At 45.5% G+C, this 16776-nt stretch overlaps 1 protein-coding gene and 1 long non-coding RNA gene across 2 annotated transcripts in view; one reads left to right on the forward strand and one right to left on the reverse strand.

Moving 5' to 3' along the window:
• The window catches only part of LOC145342589 (uncharacterized), a 43739-nt gene extending 32727 nt beyond the window's left edge, over positions 1 to 11012 (reverse strand). Inside the window, exon 1 of the long non-coding RNA XR_013886575.1 lies at positions 10885 to 11012. This is a non-coding gene — a long non-coding RNA (uncharacterized LOC145342589). The remainder of the gene's footprint in view (positions 1 to 10884) is intronic.
• A 154-nt stretch (positions 11013 to 11166) lies between these two features.
• phaf1 (phagosome assembly factor 1) overlaps positions 11167 to 16776 on the forward strand; it is a 70168-nt gene continuing 64558 nt past the window's right edge. The window contains exon 1 of the mRNA XM_080187146.1: positions 11167 to 11750. Coding sequence (XP_080043272.1) covers positions 11687 to 11750 — 64 coding nt within the window. The 5' untranslated portion in view covers positions 11167 to 11686. The remainder of the gene's footprint in view (positions 11751 to 16776) is intronic.

The raw sequence follows: 16776 nt of genomic DNA on the forward strand, positions 1-16776 counted from the left end.
TTGAGAACTGGCTGGGAAATAGGAGACAGAGGGTAGTTGTGGAGGGGACCTTGTCGGGCTGGAGGCCAGTGACCAGTGGTGTGCCGCAGGGCTCAGTACTGGGACCTCTCCTCTTTGTAGTCTACATAAATGACTTGGAAGAGGGCGTAGGTGGTGTGATCAGCAAGTTTGCTGATGACACCAAGATGGCAGGGTTGGCGGGTACGGAACTGGATTGTCAGGTGATACAACAAGATATAGATAGGTTGGTGCAGTGGGCAGATAGGTGGCAGATGGCATTTAATCCTGACAAATGCGAGGTGATGCATTTTGGATGGAATAATGCAGAGAGGAGCTATGTGATAAAAGGTAGGCCGATTAGGAGTATAGACATACAGAGGGACCTGGGAGTGCAGGTTCACAAATCCATGAAGGTTGCGTCACAAGTGGAGAAGGTTGTTAGGAAGGCTTATGGGATGTTAGCCTTTATAGGAAGGGGCATAGAGTATAAAAGCTGCCGTCTAATGCTTCAGTTGTACAGAACGTTGGTTAGACCGCATTTGGAGTACTGCGTCCAGTTCTGGTCACCTTACTACCGGAAGGACGTGGAGTCTCTGGAAAGGGTGCAGAGGAGGTTTACCAGGATGTTGCCTGGCATGGGGGGACTGGGTTACGAGGAGAGATTGAAGAAACTGGGACTATTCTCCTTGGAAAGACGGAGATTGAGAGGGGACATGATAGAAGTATATAAGATACTGAAGGGAATAGATAGAGTTAATAGTGAGAGACTGCTCCCTAGACTGGGTACAAACACGAGAGGTCATCATTTAAGGGTGAGGGGGGAGAGGTATAATTTGGAGGTGAGAAGAAGGTTCTTTACGCAGAGAGTTGTGGGGGTCTGGAACGCGCTACCAAGTAGGGTGGTGGAGGCAGGAACGTTGGACTCGTTTAAGATGCAGTTAGATAGGCACATGAGTGAAACGAGAATGGAGGGATATGGTAGGGGCTATTAAATAGGGTTAAACCTCGGGAGACACCGGAAGGGCAGGCTGTAAGATTAATATTTTTGTCTTTATTCCACAGGTGGAGGTCCACCTCGTGTCAAGCGAGGGGCATGCACACGGCGGGTCGTGCGTGGGCTGCTCTTGGAAGTCCAGGAGTGGCCTAGTACTTCATGTCGGTGTGTGTGCTTGATCCTGGACCGGTAGACGGGCGCCGCAACAGCTCAGTGACTAGCACTGCTGGCTGTGCAGACACATGGATTTGGGCCTGTGTCTGTGGGAGTTTGCGCATTCTCCCTGTGGTTGTGTGGGTTTCCTCCGGGCGCTCCGGTTTCCTCCCACACCCCAAAGATGTGCTCTTAGGCTAATCGGTTTTTACCAAATTGACACTATTTCTTCCCTGAATCTGACTGAGTAGGGTTCCATTCGTAGACATGCAGGGTAGAATAGGTGTAGGGTGATGCGGCGGCGCGGGCTCGTTGGGCCGAAGGGCCTGTTTCCCGTGCTGGGTTGTTCTTTGTTCTTTTGAAGGCGATTGTGATTGCTAGTTGTCTCGAACAGCTCCTTGGTGCAGAAGTAGAGATTATCTGGGTTAAATGGGACAGAGAAGCCCAGGTAACCCAACTAAAGCAGGACTTAATGAGTGCTACCACACGCATACAACCATTGGAAGCAGAGGTAGGCACACGGGAGAAAAGGCACCACATTAATATGATACACATGAGCCAATTCAAGGCTCAATGTGATAAAGCCTTCCAAAAAGGCACAATATGCTGTCAGTGAGAGAGAGGCTGCACCGCAACAGGTGGAGAAAGTTAATGTAAATGCAGCGACCTGCAGGCTACAGTGAAAGTTTTGCAACCAAGCAGGAAAAGCAAATACTGCTGCGCAACAGACCACTCCAAATGCCTGCGTGAGATTGAAGATGTAAAATCACAACTATCCATAAAAAGGGGTGTAATGTGCGCATACCCAGGGGTACAGTGGGGGCGGGGGGCATTAGAAGAGGATGCCTGCCATTATGCAACAGCTAGCATCACTGCCGACTGGGGACCCCCACCTTGCCTCCCAGTAATGGAACCAACGGCACCACCTAATCCGGCCCCCATCCTGGAACACTCAGTCTCAGCCTCTGGTCCTATTCCAATAAGTCCAGTCACTAATCCGGTTCCTGTATCGATGAATCTGGTCACCACCTGATGACAGGACGGACAGAACCACAATGTGACTTATGTAACTCCATACACCATGACCCAGTTCACTGACATAGCTAAAGTGATTGCAGTATTCGAACCCTCCGGGGATCCACATGCTTTCTTTGACCAGGTCACCCAATATCATGTTTTAAACAGCCTAGATGAGGCAGAACAGGTTAAACATATTCTGTTATGTTTAAGTCCTGCCATCCGTTCCACCCTACCTAAACCCTAGAAGGTAGCCAAGAGAACCCTACCAGAAATGAAGGTAGCCATTCTGGCCGCCACAGGTTACAACAGGGATGAACCAGTACAACCTTAAACAACTGCCAACAAAAGTGAGGGGAACACCTGACAGTCTATGCTGGCCAACTATGGAACCAATTTATTGTGGTTTTCAACCAATTAAATCAAGTCCAATTAAACGCACACCACCAGTCCACATGGATCCGGACCCTGATAACACACTCCACTGAGGGGAGTCGGAAAGCCTATGAGAATTTTGATCCTGATGATAATACACACATGGAAGCCTGGGCCATCCGCAAAATGATTCGCACGAAATGGGAAGTCAGACAAACAGACACCCCCAAACCCACAAAACACAGAAAGACAAACCTGATCCACACAGACCCAGCCCCGGATTGGCATAACAAAGGGGGAGGTGGAAACAGGGGACAGGGAAATTCAGGCCACCCATCCCCATATACCCCTGCCAATCACTGATACAGAAAACTGCAGCCCTGTGCAGAACCCCGATATATTCCCAACCCCAGGTACAGGGAAAAGACAAAGCCACTTCCAGACATCTACCCCCACAAGCACAGTGTTACAACTGTGGCCAGATCAGCCATTTTGCCAGAGAACGTACAGCCCCGCCCAGCCAGACTCCACAACCACCCTAACGATTTCATGGAGGAGAACCCCAACCTATGTGATTAGAAGGACCTGCCAGACAATACATCACAACTCCGGTGGATGCCTCCGACACCTGTTTCAGCCTCTACCCGCAGTTGGACTCTGGACTGGAAGCATGACTGGGTCAGACTTGGATTTGCAACACTGAATGGGATAGTGTAGGGAGACCTTTTGTAAAAGGCAAAGAAGGAGGCTGCCGGATTGAGTTCCTATGGGAAAGTGGGGGCTCTCGTACCACTCTTAACACATCCTGTGACCTCAGCTGTACTGCCTACCAAGAAAACAATAATGTTAAGTGGCTTTACAGGACATTTACAGGAGGGCTTAGAAACAGACCCATTAGAATTTCGAATGGGTAATATAATGTCACCACCCAACTATCTTGGTTAAACTCCATCTGGAGGCAGAGCACATTCTCGGGTCCATCTGATGAGGAAATGCCACCTATTGTTTGACCCCACTAATTGTGGTATTTGGCTAATGCCAACCACCTGTCAATCCCCAGTTGACTTAGCCATCAGCAGATATGTAGACCGAATCTCTACTTTTGGAAAATTGTGGATCAGGCCCACAGAAATGACGAAGGACTCTGAAGCACAGGATATATTAGCCAGACACACAGGCATTTGCCAGTCACAAGCATGAGTGCGGCTGAATAACAGAGGAAGTAATCATAGAAGGTCCTGACCCTAAACCCCAAAGGCTGTACAACTTCCCTAAGCAAGTCAAAGAGGAAGTGGCCAAGGTGATTAGCAGTTTATTCCCTGTTGCTTCCATTAACAATTCCTTCATTTGGCCGGTAAGAAAACTGGATGGTTCGTGGAGGCTCACAATTGATTATCGAGCCCTAAATCAGACCAGCCCCATCACAGCCCCCACAGTGGTGACTACCCCAGAAGCCATGATGAAACAAGCTCCGCATGCAAAACTTTTCACAGTGTTGGACATTAGTAACGGCTTCTGGTCAATTCCCTTAGATCACCACTGTCAATACAAATTTGCCTTCACGTTTTAGGGACAACAGTACACCAGGATGTGTTTACCGTAACTCCCCCTCCCTATTTCACCTGCACTTAGAAAAGGGCTTGGAGAGATTCTCCAAGCCAAAATGTTTGGTACAATATGTAGATGATCTCCAGTTATAAGAAACAAGAAGGGAACATCTAAAGTTATTGGATGAACTACTGAACCTCCTCACTACATTAGGGTTAAAGGTAAATCCCAAGAAAGCCTAGACCATGAGACAACAGGTCTCTTACTTAGGTATAGTAGTGACTGAGGGAAAGCATGAGATAGAAAGGAAGCGAATCAAGTCTGTAACACATCTTCCCTTACCAAAGGACGTGAGCTCCCTGCGCTCCTTTCTAGGCTTAGTGGGGTACTGCCGTAACCACATAGGTGGTTTCGCCACTAAAGCCACTCCCCCGTCAGACTTTTATGAAAAAATACCCCGTGGGTCTGGACTGCGCGACACACACAAGCAGTCTCAGACATCAAATAATCCCTTGCACAAACCCCTGCCTTACAGGTACCCAACCCTGCACTCCCCTTTGCCCTTGAAGTAGTGGCCACTGACACACATTAGCTGCCATGCTCCTCCAAGAATGGCATGGATGACTCGGCCCAATTGCTTACACTTTCTGCATACTAACTCCAGTTGAGCAAAGTTTCTCAGTGTGTGAAACCCACTTATTATCAGTTTTCTGGGCAATGCACCGCTTTAACTACATAGTCGGCTTGCACCCTCTCACTACACTTACAGAACGCACCCTCATACAACTACTGCTGAATGGCCGAATTAAAGATGGGATGGTTCGTCAAAAACATATTGCACGGTGGACATTCATGTTACAAGGTTGAGACATTGCAGTCAAACACACCCAGGTCCCCACACTCCTGGCAGACAACTTAACCTACAGAGGTGGTGGGGGGGCATGAATGCCAGGTTCCGGCAATAAAAGACCCCAAGGGGCCATTTTGTCAAAACAAAAGGGGGAGCCAGGAGAAATTGGCCAAACTCAGGTTCAGGACAGTTTAAACATTTTTGTCGATGGGTCATCCATGGTGGAAGAGGGAAACAGGAGGACAGGATGTGGGATATATATGGAAGACCAAGAAGGCAAGCCGCTGAGGGAGATAGACTTAATTCTTCCAGCACACGAGTGCACAGGCTGCTGAACTGGCAGTGGTAGCATATGTAGTCAACCAACCTGAGCTCTTCCCCACACCCACAAACATACACTCTGATAATGTGTGTGTCTGCAACAGTTTAACAGACTTCATGCCCCTATGGGAAGCAAGGGGATTCACATCAGCAGACGGGAAAGCTCTACCATCAGCCCCACTGTTAAGATTTATTTTCCAGGCTGCCCAAGCCCAGGAGTATGGCATAATTAACGTAAAGGCCCACCACCACACCTCCCCACTTGGGAACATAAGAGCGGATGAATTAGCCAAACAGGGTGCTGCAGAGGGGAAATTTTGGCAACCAATAGTTACAGAGCGAATTGAAGCTGTAACTGTTAGCCAGACAAAGGTTGAAGACCTAAAACAAGCACAGAGCAATGATCAGGACTTGAAACAAACTCAGAAAGGGGCAGATCCCCACCTCCTTTGAAAAATGGCAAGATGCAATATTAGTAGAAGATGGGCTTGTCCTTAAGGACTGTCTATATGTGATTCCAACCAGGATCATCCAGGGCCATCAAGGAGCAGGAACCATGAGTGAGCGAATCAAAGTATAGGGCATTGGTGAGGCCGCAGCTGGAGTACTGTGTGCAGTTTTGGTTGCCATACTTACGCAAGGATATTTTGGCCTTGGAGGGAGTGCAGAGGAGGTTTACTAGGCTGATACCAGAGTTGAGGGGGTTGAGCTATGAGGAGAGGCTGAATAAACTAGGCTTGTACTCGTTAGAGTTTAGAAGAATGAGGGGAGATCTCATTGAGACATATATGATGATGAATGGGATGGATAGGATAGAGGTGGAGAGACTCTTCCCACTCAGAAAGGACAGTAGGACTAGGGGGCACAGCCGCAAGATAAAGGGGGGGGTGCGGTTTAGAACAGAGTTGAGGAGGAACTTCTTCACTCAAAGGGTGGTGAATCTCTGGAATTCTCTGCCCGTTGAGGTGGTGGAGGCTCCTCGCTAAATATTTTTAAGACGCGGGTTGATGGGTTTTTGATAAGCGAGGGGATTAAGGGTTATGGGGAGAGGGTGGGAATGTGGAACTGAGCCACGACAGATCAGCCATGATCTTATTGAATGGCGGGGCAGGCTCGAAGGGCTAGATGGCCTACTCCTGCTCCTATTTCTTATGTTCTAAAGGATTGTGCTGCTGGCCAAACCTAGAATAGGATGTGCGGCATTACGTTAATAGTTGTATTATCTGTGCACGGAACAATCCTAAATATGCCCACAAAGGGGAAGTGAGGCACACTCACCCTGTGAAAGGTCCCTGGACAAATCTCCAGATTGACTATATTGGTCCCCTACTGTCTGGACTGGGAGGTTACAAATACATCTTGGTCATCGTAGACACTTTCAGTAAATGGATGGAAGCTTTTCCAAACCGCACTAACATGGCCAAGTTCATGGCTGACATCCTAGTGCAACACATATTCACTGGGTGGGGCCTTCCCCACAAATCAGCTCGGATCAGGGTACCCACTTCACTGCCTACGTAATGCAACGGATAATGGAATTGTTTGGGATAAAGCAACAATTCCACATAGCTTACCACGCCCAATCTAGCGGTGTAGTAGAGCGGACGAACCATATTCTCAAATATATAATCCATAAGACGGTTAAGCAGAATGATCACTCCTGGAACAAAATCTTCCCCTTCATATTAATGACAGTATGCAATTTCGTATTTAGTTCCACCGAATGCACCCCCATGTCCTCGTGACTGGGCGACCTATGCGAGGAATTGAACCTTTAATTGGGCTGGATCTGGCTGGGCCCGAAGTCACGGCCCTCACCCATGAGAATGCTGTGAGAGCCATCCTAGAAAACATACAGGCTGCACAACAGGCCTCAGCCGTTAAGATAGGCAAACGGAAGCAGCAAAGTAAGGCCTATTTTGATGGTAAGGTAAAACCCATCGAATATGAGATTGGGCAACAGGTAATGTTCACAGTCTTCCAGCCCGGAACGTTCTTGTCCCCCAAATATGCCAGACTCTGTCCAGTGGTATACAAGATCATGGTAGACCACAAGAAAGCCAGGTGGTATCATGTCAACCAAATATAAGCATTCGGCTCCCAGCAAAATTTTCACCCTGGAAGGAGTCTTTGAGTCACAAGGAAGGCCCAACCCTCACCCATACCACCAGACCTAAACTACGGTCCACAAGCTGTACCCCAGGTTATCGATCCCCACCTGGTATCCCCAGGACCGGCACACGCATCTTCGGTTCCTGCCCCAATTTACAGGGCTTCAGGAATAAAACCCCGGCCCACAGGACACCGACGAAACGGATGGGGCACCCCGCAAACCTTACCCCCTATTGCACCCCTGGTATCGGGACTCCCAGAACAGTTTAACCTGACGTTCACTACCAGAGATGGTAATGCAATGGGTACCTGGCAGCCAAAGCCTGCCCACATAGGTTCCCCTCATGAGGAAGAATCAGGACATCACAGTCCAAACTATAAATAGCTTTATCCGTCCACTCAGCGCATCACCCAATTGAAAAGGGCTTATTGTCTGCCCACATTATTCTGTGTCATAATCTTCCGACACACCACAGTTTGATTGTGGGATGAAGAATCTATTGTCATACTGTGCCATAGTCCTCCAACAAGGACACCTGCCACATGCCCAACATTTTATTTTCACGCTCTGCAAACTCCTTACCCCACTCAACCCCATTAAACACTGATTGCCGACCAATCCTTCTTATGACACTATTGGTCCTTTATTATTCATTTACTTACTACTTTGTTTTTTTTTTAAAAATAAGAGGGGAGTCATACGATATTCTTGTAAAGAAAAGGAAAAGAGAATCACGTATTAATAAGAGTTAACAGGTGCTATCTTGATCTCCCCCAGGATGAACTACGTACTTCTCTGCTATCTGCGACTCCTCGTCTCAAACTGAACCACAGACACCACGGCGACCGAAGACCAGAAGAACAGTGTACGATACCCCGGATAAATGTGGTTTCCACCCCCCCCCTCAGATGCAGGCAAACGTGAGGATGGAATATGGTGGAAGGACCTCTGGGATTGGTGGTAGAAACATCCAAATCCGTCCATGGGTCCGCATTCTGTCACACTATTAGTTACAGAGCGGATTGAAGCTGTAACTGTTAGCCAGACAAAGGTTGAAGACCTAAAACAAGCACAGAGCGATGATCAGCACTTGAAACAAATTCAGAAAGGAATCCTACTTATGGCAGGGTACCTAATCATCCTCACAGATGAAGGAATTTCTGCAAAACTTGGACTCCGCAAGGACCACCTGACATCAGAAAAGGCTCTACAATCAAGGCCAGCTTCCCATTCGCCTTCCTGACCACCTGCTGCACCTGCAGGCTGGGTTTTTGCGACTCATGCACAAGGACCCCGAGGTCCCTCTGCACCGTCGCCTGCTGCAGTTTTGCGCCATGTAAGTAACAGTCCTTCCTACCATTATTCCTACCAAAGTGGACAACCTCACATTTGCCAACATTAAATTCCATTTGCCAGTTCCTGGCCCATTCGCCCAGCCTATCTGGATCCTTCTGCAGACTCTCCACACCCTCCGCACAATTTGCTGTTCCACCAATCTTGGTGTCATCAGCAAATGTCGACACCATACACTCGGCTCCCTCCTCCAGATCATCTGTATAAATGGTAAATAGCTGAGGCCCCAGCACCAACCCCTGGGGCACTCCACTAGTCACCAACCGCCAATCCGAATAGCACTCATTGACCCCCACTCTCTGCCTCCTATTTGACAGCCAATCCTCTATCCACGCTAACACCCTACCCCCAACTCCAAGCCCCCTGACCTTCTGTAATAACCTCTTGTGAGGCAGCTTGTCAAACGCCTTCTGAAAAATCAAGAAACACCACATCCACCGGCTCTCCTCTATCCACCGCCCTAGACACATCCTCATAGAACTCCAATAAATTCATCAGACACAACTTCCCCTTAACGAAACCGTGCTGCATCTGCTCTATCAAACAATTCTCCTCAAGATGCCTTGCTATTTTCTCCTTGATCACAGATTCTAACATTTTACCTACAACAGACGTTAAACTAACCAGCCTATAATTCCCTGCCTTTTGCCTGCCACCCTTCTTAAACAACGGCGTAACATTAGCCGTTTTCCAATCTTCCGGCACTTCCCCGGAATCCAGCGACGTCTGGAAAATAATCACCAAGGCATCCACTATCACCTCTGCCATTTCTTTCAGAACCCTTGGATGCATTCCATCCGGTCCTGGGGACTTGTCCACAATCAGTCCCTCCAGTCTGTCGAGCACCGCCTCTCTAGTAACAATAATGTCATTCAGACCCTCCACTCCTACCATCTTTCCATCGCTAACACCCGGCAAACTATTCACGTCCTCCTCCGTGAAGACCGAAACAAAAAAGTTATTCAAGGCCTCAGCCATTTCCCCATCCCCTACCACTAAGTCCCCCCTCTCATCCTCTAAGGGTCCAACGTTCACCCTAGCCAGCCTCTTCCTTTTTATATATTTATAAAAACTCTTGCTATCCTTTTTTATATTAAGCGCTAGCCCAGCTTCATAGTTTCTCCTACCCTTCTTTATCAACTTCTTTGTCATTCTTTGTTGACATTTAAACCTCTCCCAATCCTCTTCGCTACTCTAAACGCATCTGCTTTTAATTGAACACTTTCCTTTACCTCCTTCGTTATCCACGGCTGATTATCTCTCCTCCTACGGTCCTTTTTAACCATCGGAATAAATTTCTGCTGAGCACCAAGAAAGATCTCCTTAAAGATCCTCCACTGTTCCTCAGCAGACCTACCTTCCAACGCGCTCCCCCAGTCAACATTCGCCAATTCCTCTCTCATCCTACCGTACTCCCCTCTGTTCAAACAAAGGACGCATGTCCGGGCACCCACTTTCTCCACTTCCATCTGCATCAGAATTTGGCCAAAGGCAGGTTGCTGCTTTATCATGGGAGGAAGACTTAGCAGACAAATCACATGTTTTGGAACAACAAAACCACAGAATGTACATAGTTTTATCAGCAGAAGTTATGAACACCAAAGCCACTTTATGAATAGGGCTGTTCAAATTGTCTTGATAACACATTTGTTCTCAAACATGAGAATGTCAGCTGTCTGGCTTGGCCATTGACGTGAATGAGAATTGGTGGGAATCGTAACTTTGACCTTTTTAACTAAGTGTTTGCTAAGGGGGGAGATGTATCTGGATTCTACAGACCAATGAAATCCCATGATGTCAGAGGGTAGAATGCAATTGGCTAAGGTAGAAGACAACTGTTAACAATTATTTGTATTAATAATGACTAGTTCATAACAACAATATGGGCAGGAAAAGTAAAACTTGAGAAATGTATAATCTGTTTGAAGCATTGTAACCTCAGAGTGGTATTGGAATGCTCAAGGTCTTCGCTTCTAGAAAGGCATTGGACTGCCCAATGCTCACCTCCCCCATGCATCATTGGTCAAATAAAGATACATCTTTAACTGGGATCCTGGCTTCATGAGTCTCTGTATTTAGCTTTTGGCATTACTTAGCCTCTGCAAACACCCGTATCAATCTCCATACATGTGACAATAATAAATCAAATCAAATCAAAACCTGAGAGAAAGTTTGTTTTTGCTGCAGATGCTCCCAGCTGGAAAATGCTGTTTGAAATGACCCAGAGTTCCAGTTACCAAACCGGCTGCTGAGTTTACTTAAACAAGGCCTGGGCCTGAATAGTAACCCGGGCAACGCAGCCCCTTTAATCACCGCCTCTTTGCTCACGTCATCGCATGACCACGTGACCGGGGAGTCTGCCGGCGCCCAATCGGCCCTCAGCTGGTCACGTGACCGGGGGCATTGCACCCTCTGCCGATTGGGTAAGAGGTGCCCGTTTGAGGTGGACGAGGAAGCGGACAGTGTTTACCTCCGCACAGGCCCGGCCACTGGGTGTACACCCCGCTCCGCCATGAATAACAAATCATATTGATATATTTAAAAAGCTGAATCATTAAACAACAACCAGAGCATTATTACCGCAAACGTGTTTGTTTAGCGTGTGTAACCCGGAAGCAGTTGTGGCGGAAGTGGTTCTAATCAGCTGATGGTGATGGAAGAGGTGGCTGTTATTGTTCGGGATTGAGAACAAGCCAACGGCCCCGAGATTGGGCAACATCACCTACCCGCACCCCACAAACACCCAAACCCGGCGGCATCCTCAGCACCAGGACACGGCCTCTTTCTCCCCGGGACGGATCGGCACCCGACCATTTATACCCGGGACAGAGCAGCTCCCGGGCTCCTGTACCCGGGACATAGCGGCCCCCGGGTCCCTTCACCCGGGGCACAGCGGCAGCCGGCTCCGCCTGCAGGGCAGCCGGGCCTGGATCTATCCGCCTCCTTGTCTGCAGCCGGGCCAATGCTTGATCTGGAAGTGGTGCCCGAGCGATCTCTGGGGAACGAACGATGGGAATTCGCTTTAGGTGAATACAAAGATTTTTTTTTGTTTTAAGACTTTTGTACGTGGGTGGGGGGTAAATATTAAATCCCTGAGAGAGAGGGGCTTAGGAGATGAGGGGATATCATCCTTTATCGTCTTGTTGTTGCTATGAGAGAGATTGTATTCGTGAAGCGTTTGGAGTGAGGAGGGGGTGATATTCAGCGAGGGAGCATGGGGGCTGTCAGTCTCAGTGAAGAAGGTGTTATCTTCATGGTAGAAAAAGGGTGGTTTCTATTATACCGTTGAGGAGTGAGAGGGAACTATTGTTCCTATGAGGTATAAGGAGACATTTTGAATTGATCCCATTATATAAATACGGCATTTAAAAATAAACTTCACTGGCTATTGTACTACAAGATCTGGCCCCTCTTGGTAGATTTGAGATGTAAATCTCTTTCTTTATATTTCATAGTATAAAACTGTCAGTATCTACCTCAGCAACATCTCACCTGTCGCAATGAGACTATTCGAGACATTTAGCTGAACACACCAGAAAGTGGACAAGTACAGTTTTGTGCAAATCCCTCTTTCAAACAAGTGCTGCCTTGTACTTTTCCAGAGCACGTCACGTATAGCTTGTTGGTGAATTGCTATGTAAAGAGAGATGCTTATTTTCTGCTAATTTATCAACAATTAATCAATGCCTGTTAGCTACTTTTAATTCCTTTTAATTGTGATGGAATAGCCTTAAGTTATCACTGCTTAACTAGACTGGTGTGGTCTCCCTGATGCTGTTTAGTGTAAACCACTTATTGTAATGAGGCATGAGTGTAGCTCATGATGTCTTCATCTTGGCTCTTGCCCTGTTACCTGGCAGCCAATTTCTACCAGAAATACATTTGTCATTTAGAACTTAGACGAGGAACCTTGAGGGAAATTGGTATGCTTGTTCAGATTTGATGATTTGAATCAAATTTGTTGAGCAAAACGGTGACCTCTTTACGTGAAGTGGGATGTCCTGTTAAGAATTTGTCATACATGAGCGTTTTAATTTTTTTAATAAATATATCTGCATTTTGTTGTCACTGGTCTTAAGTGCAATTGCTGCGTCAGTGTCCATCTTAGCTTAGACACTCATGGCCTATGTAAGCAGAAGACTTGTTTGTGTTTAAAATTGAAGGTTCATAAGATTTCCCCACTGCAGGTCACTGCTAAAGGGGTCAACCGGTTTGCTTTTCTTGTAGTTTCTATTTTGAGCTGCACTTCACCCATCTTGTTTCCTTGGGCTTCCCTGATTTTTTTTTAAATTGCTCCACCATTGGCAACTGCGTCAACTACCGTGAGCCAAACCTCTCCACCTTGCTCCCCTTTTAAGATGCTGATTAACACTCAAATATTTGTCCCATCTTTTTGACGATGTCCTTGTGTCGCTGAGTGTCCAATTTTGTAAACACACATATGAATTACCTTGGGACATATTACTACATTAAAAGTACTAAAATGCAAGTTATTGTTGATGGTATTTTTATTTAGTGCTAATCTTTGTACAGTGCTTGAAGCTGGCAAGATAAATGTACTTTCCCTGTATACTGAAGTGTCCATTCTCTAAAATAAGATATGATGGGGAGGGAAATAAGAGTGCCACATACACACATTTTCTCCTGGTGCAGCTGTTAAATTAGTTGCTTGAAACTCTATATGTTAGCCTCCAATGTTAAATATATATTCATCACCACATTTTAGTAAACGACTTCAGTTTGTTTGTTTTTTCAGTTTGTTGAGTTGAGAAAACTTGCTTGAACATCAGAGGTGAGAGTGACTGCCCTTGACATCAATGCAGCATCTGACAGAGTATGGCATCAAGGTGCTGGGCAAAACCCGGAAGCCTATCCACTATTCATCAGGCACATTTCAGAAGTGAAAAGGAATATTCTCCACTTGCCTGGATGAGTCAGTTCCAACAACACTCAAGAAGCTTGACACCATCCAGGACAAAGCAGTCTGCTTGATTGTTTGGTACCCCTTCTACAAATGTTCAATCCATCCACAACTAATGAGCATTGGCAGTTGTGTGTATCTTGTACAAGATGCACTGCAGGAATTGACCAGGGTTCCTAAAGCAGCACCGTACAAAACCCACAACTACTATGATCTAGAAGGACAAGAGCAGTGGACACCTGAGCACTCCACCACCTAGAGGTTCCCTTCCAACTTACTCACCATCTGACTTGACCTTTCATAGCAAGTAGTATGTATTTCAACCAGCCTCTTGTCTAAAAGTGTTTTCTTGATGTATTTAGTATCCAGAAGAAGACACAACCTTGACTTTACCTCTTGTTCCACACTTTACCCTTGCAGCATTGTACTCCTATTTGCTCAAAACATTTAGATGTTCAGTAGAACACTGAGGATAGTGGAGAGTATTGTTTCCTTTTTGCTTATAAGCATCTGGTCTTGAGTTAGGTGGAGACTTCATGGTGAAATTCTTGATCAAATGAAGCATGCAGCCCCAGGGTCTGCTCTTTAGAAATCACATTTGTAAGGAAAAAAATAACCTTTTGCGTAACTGATTTGCAAAATGTCATGTATTGTCCAATTTTTGGATGTTAGCCTCACTCATTGTTGGACATAGTGTTCCTGCTCTATGCCTTTTGTAAAGTTTGGAAGTGAAGTCATTTCAATCTATTATCAGCAGTTTTTCTGGTGGGTTTAGATAGCCATACAGCTCTAACACCCATTAAATGTAGTGTAATGAACCAACTTGATTTTTTTTAGTTATTCCTTTTCGTTATTGATGATTTTTCCAAGAAAAAATTCTGCCTGTATTGTAACTTGCTGTTGGAAATGATAGACTCTCAATTTCTAGCCTGCTTCTCTGCATTTACTTGCACCATTACCAATATAGTTAGCAGCTTGGCTACTTCTGGGCATGTTTGGGTGCTGCTGTCTGTAGAAAAGATTGTCTTGACCATAGTGTGATACTGCTATAAGAATGCTATCATTGTTCTTCAACACCCACACCTCCCTGGACTTGACCACCAAGGATCTCCAGCTCCACAGTGCTAAACTCACACTGGCCACAGCATTATTAAACTGAAGGAGCAAAGAGCAAGACAACCATCCAAAAAAGTCTAAACACAGATGATTGTGCATGGAGTTTTTAATTCATTTACAAGATGTGGGCATCGTTGGTTAGCATAGCATTTGTTATCCATCCCTAATTGTCCCTGAGAACACATTGTGTGCTGCCTTCTTAAATTGGTGCAGGCCCTTTAGTGTATGAACAGCCACAGTGCTGTTAGGAATTCCATGATTCTGACCCAGTAACAGTGAAAGAATAGTGATATATTTCCAAGTGACAATGGTGAATGGCCTAGAGGGGAATTTATAGGTGATGTCCCCATATGTCTGCTGCCTTTGCCCCTCTGGATGCGAGCAGTTCAGGGTTTGGAAGGTGCTTGCAGAGGAGGTTTGATGAATTCCTGCAAAATGCATCTTGCAGATGATGAGCATTGCTGTTACTGTTCGTTGGTGGTGGAGAGAGTAATTGTTTGTGGAAGAGATGGTAATCAAGTAAGCAGCTTTATCCTGCATGATGTTGTGCTTCTTTTTACTTGTTGTAAATATATATTTAAAAATGTGTGTATTAATTTTTCATTCTTCAAACATAATGCTACAGATGAGTGAACATAATTGATTTAGTGTGAAATAGAGTACATAAATTGCCAACTTTGGAATTAGTTGGACATTTTTAAAATTGGTGTTTAAATGTTGAGAGTTGTTCCACCTTTAGTCAGCTGCGACAATTAGGTTACTGTCCTGGTTGGATTCCTGTATATCTTTTTCCAGCCTTTGTTTGGAAGGAATTGTCGTAGCCTTTTCCCAGCTTTTTCTCTCTGCCCTTTTGAACCAGGCTTTGTTGAGCTTTGACTGAAGTCTGAATAGAGTGAGAATGGACATTGCATCTTTACATGCCACTGTCCTGAGCAACAGTGCTTTTTTGCTCCTGCTATAGGCTTTTTTTCTCAATCGTTATCATGCTATTCATGTATCAGGCAAGAGCCTCAGGGAAATGTCTATGACTGTTTCCTGTTAGTGGTAAATGAAATTCTGTTTTCAATTACATTTGCTTTTTATTGATTGCTTAGTGACAAAGAAATGGAGTCTTAAAATAATAACCCAAATGGAATGATGAGCGTGTGATTTTTCACCATATTTAATACAGCAGGTGTACATTAAATTAGTGCATTGTAACCCCTGCATAAGTGCTAAGAGTTGTATATGTGGTGAATTTAAATTTTCAGGAAAAAATCTGATATGTAACTATTAGATGGCTACCCAAAAGACTACTGTCCTTTCCCCACATTGAATTAGCTGATCTTGGATGAGATAGCAATGGGGAATGTTCTATTTGGCCCAGCACCCTGTACTCAGCAGGGGGACAATTATAGCTCCTGGTTGCATTTCAGCAAAGCCAATGGAAATTGCTCATATGGGTGATGAGTCACAAGCAGGGTGAAGCTTAACTCTAAGAACTCTCAGACGTAAAATGAGTGCGTATGCAAGTTATTTGACCATTATGGAGTTATCATATAGAAATGAGTGGAAGGAAATGGGGAAAAAGGTAACAGGGGAGGGGAATGCAAAAGGGAGGTTAGGGAATGTTGTTTATTCCACCTTTCCTTTCATCTGAGATGTGGATTAGTTTTCAGAATAATGGAATGATGATGGTCTCTCTCTGTCAAGGGTGACCTGTTGCATGCTGTGTTGACCCAGTTCCATGAGTCCGCAATACAGCTCATTAGATGTTTGCATTACATTTTAAATCTTGTTCAAGATGAATTTGTGTGAAAATTGAAAATGTTTTACTGGTGCAGCAATGGTGCTAGTCTGAATTTGGGGTTCAGGAGTATTGTTGGACAAAATATAGAGAGCTTTGATGTGCATCTAACTTCTCTATGCAACCTGGGAGTACTCAATGCTGTTCAGCATTATTTTACAGCCATTGTTCAATACTGATAATTCTCAAAAGTTAAAATAATATTTAAATGCCCTCATTTAGTACGTGT

This window comes from Carcharhinus amblyrhynchos, chromosome 4, assembly GCF_965287045.1.
Source record: "Carcharhinus amblyrhynchos chromosome 4, sCarAmb.v2.hapA, whole genome shotgun sequence".
Taxonomy (NCBI): Eukaryota; Metazoa; Chordata; class Chondrichthyes; order Carcharhiniformes; family Carcharhinidae; genus Carcharhinus; species Carcharhinus amblyrhynchos.